This window comes from Pyrgilauda ruficollis, unplaced genomic scaffold (assembly GCF_017590135.1).
Source record: "Pyrgilauda ruficollis isolate IOZ18807 unplaced genomic scaffold, ASM1759013v1 scaffold338, whole genome shotgun sequence".
NCBI classification, from domain to species: domain Eukaryota; kingdom Metazoa; phylum Chordata; class Aves; order Passeriformes; family Passeridae; genus Pyrgilauda; species Pyrgilauda ruficollis.
In genome coordinates, this window is record NW_024524800.1 from 108751 (window position 1) to 113506 (window position 4756).

Below are 4756 nucleotides of genomic sequence, written 5' to 3' on the forward strand. Positions count from 1 at the left end.
TTTTTTTCTTTTCTTTTTTTTTTATTTTTTTTTTTTTGTTTTATTTTATTTGGGGGGTTGTTTTTAAATAAAAAGAAAAAAAAGGAAAATTGTCCCATCGCTTGAACTTCCCATTCTCTGCCAGTGTTGGGGCTCTGTGCTGCCTCAGTGGGGTGAGGGGACAGCAGAGGGGACACTGGCAGGGGGATGATCCTGTGGTGTGCCAACGTGGACATCCCAGGCTGGGATCACAGCATTTGGATCAGGGCTGGACTCCCCTGACAGATGTTCATGGCCCTTTCTCCAGCTGCCAGCCCCATCCAGCTGTGGAATTCCAGGGCAGGAATGAGGGTGTGGAGCGCCCTGCCAGGAATCATCACATTCCTGCTGACAGCAGCAGCACCTGGAGCTGGCAGGGGCAGGTGGGGACAGGATTTGGGGTGCACAGCCAGAGCCTCTGGCAGTAGCAGGATGCTCCCAACCTTCCGGAGCAGGTGCAGCCGGACAGGTAAGAGCTGCCAGGAAGGGGGGCTCCAGCTCAGGCTGGTTCCAGCTCCCACCTCAGTGCCACCTTAGGCAGGGACCTCAGGGCTGTGTCCCTGTCCACAGGCAGCCTGGCAGCAGTGGGATCCCAGCTCCTGCCATCCCAGCAGAGCCTGGACCAGCAGGACTTGGTGCCAGGGGGTGCAGGCAGCCACTCCACCCCCTGCCAGACCCCACTGCCGCCCCTCTGCCCGCTGAACCCGCAGCAGCCTCCAATGCCCGAGCAAAGCAGGCACTGCAGCTGGAGCCTTTGGCGTGCCCAGCTCCTGGAACCCGCCGTGTGCCCAATTCCTGGAGCCCTGGCTGTGCCCGCTTCCTTCTTTATCCCAGGCCAGGCTGGGGGGGCCCCTGGCACGCCCAGCAACCCACCAACGCAAATAGCCGGCGGCTCCTCCGCCCGCTCCCGCCCGGCGCACGCTGGGGCTCCAATTTCCCGGCGTCAGCCCCCGGCACGGCTCAGCTGTCGTCCCCCTCTGCCCTGTCACTCCGCTGGCCACCGGACCGCCGCCCTCCCCCCGCCACCCAGGCCTGGGGGCTCTGCGCCCATCGGGGCCCCGGCACCGGCCGCGCTTCGGGGGCTTCTCCAGCGCGGGGCGAGAGCGCCAGGCGCAGGGTGAGTGCCCCCCGTGTGCCCCTCTTGCCCTGCTTGTGCCCACCCTGGGCCCCCCCGGGGTTGTAGGGCCTGGGGTGCCCCAATCCTGCAGCGCCAGTGCTCCCCGTTCCCGTTGATGCTTCCTGATGGTTTTCCTGATGGTTTTCCGCTGCTTTTCCTGGCTGCTTTTTCCTGACTGGTTTTCCTCACTGATTTTCCTGATGGTTTTCCTGAATATTTTTCCTGATGGTTTTCCTGACTGGTTTTTCTGATGGTTTTCCTGGCTGGTTTTCCTGATGGTTTTCCTGGCTGGTTTTCCTCACTGGTTTTCCTGCCTGCTTTTCCTGACTGCTTTTCCCTGACTGGTTTTCCTGGCTGGTTTTCCTGCCTGCTTTTCCTGATGATTTTCCTAATGGTTTTCCTAATGGTTTTCTTGACTGGTTATCCTGATGGTTTTCCTGACTGCTTTTCCTGACTGGGGTGGGTATCACCAAAACCAGGGAGTTCTGGGTGGAAGCACCGTGGGTAGGGCTGTCCGAGGTGGCACCGGGATGGTTTGGGGGATGCAGGAGCAGGTCCTGCCCCACTGGCAGCCCAAAGCCGGATGATGCCCATCCCCACCTGAGGGGCAGAGAGTGGCACCGTTTGTGGTTTCACGGTGAGATGGCAATGCCCGGGCTAAGGTGGGCACATGCAGGTAGCCCAGGGGCTGGCTCACAGAGCCAGGGATGTGCCACGCTCTGGGCTGGGCACCGACCTGCTCCAGCCTGGCCCTGGGGCTCACCAAGGCACAACCAGCCCTGGCAGGGGCTGCAGAATGGGCAATGGGAGTGAACCCAGGGTTTCCCTGGCAGAACCAGCCCTGGGAGTGAACCCAGGGTTTCCCGGGCAGAACCAGCCTTTGCCAGGACAGGAGCTGCTGCCCGGGCAGGGGAAGGGGTGGCACTGCCCACCCAGCACGGTCCGACCACCGGGGCAGCTGGAGCTGCTCCAGCCAAAGCCATCCCTGCTCTCCCCCTTGCAGCATGACGGAGAAGGAAGTGCCAGAGCCGCCGGCTTCACCTGCTTCAGGTGGGAAACCCAAGAGCCGGGTAAGTGGGTGCCCACGGGGCAGTTTGGGTGGGTGGGGGAAGCCCCGTCTCTGTCATCACCCTGCCGCAGCCCCAGGAGGATTTGGGAGGCCGAGGGTGCCTGGTGGGACCCTGATCCAGCCAGGTGTAGGGTGGGCATTTCCCAGCTTGGCATTTCCCCGGCGTGCTCAGGAGCCACAGCCACAGAGATTTCACGGGACTTGCAGGAGTATCCCCATCTTCAGAGCCTTCCTGGAGTCTCCTCCCTCTTGTGAAGGGGTTCACGGGGGCGAGGAGCTGGGCACGGGGTGTCTGCCCTCCTTCCTCCCCCACACTGCCACACACCGTCCGTCCCCTCCTGCCCCAGCAGCTGCAGAAGCTGAAGCAACTTTTCCAGCGAAAACCCAAGGAGGAGCCGGTGCAGGAGCCACAGCCCAACGGGGAGCTGGTCAGCCCCTCGGGGGGACCCATCTACTACATCTATGAGGATGACGAAGAGGAGGAAGAGGAGGAGGAGCCCGAGCCCCCTCCCGAGCCGGAGAAACTCGTTAACGACAAACCCCACAAGTTCAAAGACCATTACTTCAAAAAGCCCAAATTTTGTGATGTTTGTGCCCGCATGATCGTCCGTGAGTCCTGAGTGGGGGGCTGGGGGTCGTGGGCAGGGCTGGGGGGCCACGGGTACGGCTGGGGCTGGGGGTCAAGGCTGCCCAGGGCTCTGTCGCGGCCGTTTCACAGCTGCAGTGTCACATTCCCTCTCCTTTCCACCACCCCGTCGCTGCCAGTCAACAACAAATTTGGCCTGAGGTGCAAGAACTGCAAAACAAACATCCACCACCACTGCCAGTCCTACGTGGAGATGCAGCGCTGCTTCGGCAAGATCGTGAGTGCCAACCCCCCCGCCTCCAGCCCCCAGCTCGGGCACCCCCGGCAGGACGCAGGTGCCACCACCCCTGGTCATTTCCTGCCTCTGAAGGGGTCCCCCGTCCCCCTCTGGGGGTCTCCCCAGCTGTGGGTGGCTCTGGGGGGTGGCTGATGTGGCTCAGGTGGCTCCTGGGGGGTGGCTGATGCTGCGACCCCCCCTCTGTCCTCGCAGCCGCCCGGGTTCCGGCGGGCGTACAGCTCCCCCCTCTACAGCGACCAGCAGTACGCCGGCACCAAGGACCAGCTCGGTGAGTCCCCCCTGTCCCTTTGGTCCCCATCTTGGGGTGTCCCACCCCTGACACCCCCCCTGAGCCTTCCCCTGCCCCCGCAGCAAACAGGAGCGACCCCGTGTTCGAGACGCTGCGGACGGGAGTGATCATGGCCAACAAGGAGCGCAAGAAGGGGCAGGACGACAAGAAGAACGTGAGCGTGGCGTGGGGCTGTCACCAAATTCCTGCCGGTGCACCCCAGTGACCCCCCCAAGCCCCCCAAATTCCGCATGTTCTGAGAGCTCTCTCTGCCTTCCAGCCCTTGGCTGCGATGATGGACGAGGAGTCGGAGGCCACGAAGCCGGTGGGGAGCAAAGCTGAGGGTGGTGAGCGCCGAGGGTTGGGGGGCTGAGCCCATGGGGACACGGAGGGACCCCCTGGCTGTGTTTGGGGGGGTCACCAGGGTGGGTTTGCCCTGCAGAAAGAGGGTCCCCAGTTCACGTCCCCACCCCGGGGCTCTCGCTGCATCCCCACGTTGGCTGAGGAGACCCTCGGGAGGCACCACCAGGAGAGGTGTGACCCCTCCTCCCGTTCCCAGGTGCCGCCGAGGGGGACAAGAAGGCTGAGAAGATCCCAACAGATGACAAGGTACCCCTCATCCTCGCCCTGCACCCCAAAACCTCGAGCAGAGCCCGTGGGATCTCCCTGCCGGGACCCTCAGGGCTGTCTGCCAACCCCACTGTGTCCCCCAGAGCAAGAAGCCACAGCCAGGGGGGTTCCTGCAGTCCCACTATTTCGTGGCACTTTATCGCTTCAAAGCCCTGGAGAAGGACGACCTGGACTTCCCGTGAGTTCCCAGCCTCCTCCTGGGCTCTTTCCCGAGGTTTTTTGGGGTTTGGCTCGGTGTGGTTCCGTGGATTTCCCGAGGCTGAGCTGCTCTGGGCAGGACCTGCCTGTCCCTGAGCCCGTGGGCTCCGTGTCCCGTGCCAGACACGGGGCTGGAGGAGCTGATTCTGAAGGAAAAGCGATTTTCCTTGGGGTCTGCCCCCCTCAGAGACCCCCCTCCTTCCCTTCCAGGCCGGGGGAGAAGATCACGGTGGTCGATGACTCCAACGAGGAGTGGTGGCGGGTGAGGCTGGGAAAGCACGTGGCACTGCCAGGGGGGCACCCAAATTTGCTGTCACCCCCCAACCTGGCGAGGGGGAGGCTCTGGGACCCCCACATGGGCCCCAATCCCCCCTTGCGCTCCCTGCAGGGGAAGATCGGGGAGAAAGTCGGATATTTCCCCCCCAACTTCATAATCCGGGTGCGGGCAGGCGAGCGGGTGCACAAGGTGACGCGTTCCTTCGTGGGCAACCGGGAAATCGGGCAGATCACGCTCAAAAAGGATCAGGTGAGGCGGGGACCCCCCCCTCAACACCACCCGGAGACCCCCCAAC

The 4756-nt window shown here is 63.0% G+C and overlaps 1 protein-coding gene across 1 annotated transcript; it reads left to right on the forward strand.

Annotated features, from left to right (window-relative positions):
• Positions 1 to 1002: 1002 nt before the first annotated feature.
• On the forward strand, positions 1003 to 4749 carry STAC3 (SH3 and cysteine rich domain 3; the record flags this gene model as incomplete). Its single annotated transcript, XM_041474744.1, has 11 exons — positions 1003 to 1135; positions 2139 to 2205; positions 2555 to 2813; positions 2970 to 3067; positions 3281 to 3356; positions 3440 to 3531; positions 3637 to 3703; positions 3916 to 3965; positions 4070 to 4164; positions 4395 to 4446; positions 4573 to 4749. Coding segments are annotated over exons 2-11 (1032 nt in total), but the record flags the coding sequence as incomplete, so codon positions are not given.
• Positions 4750 to 4756: the final 7 nt, after the last annotated feature.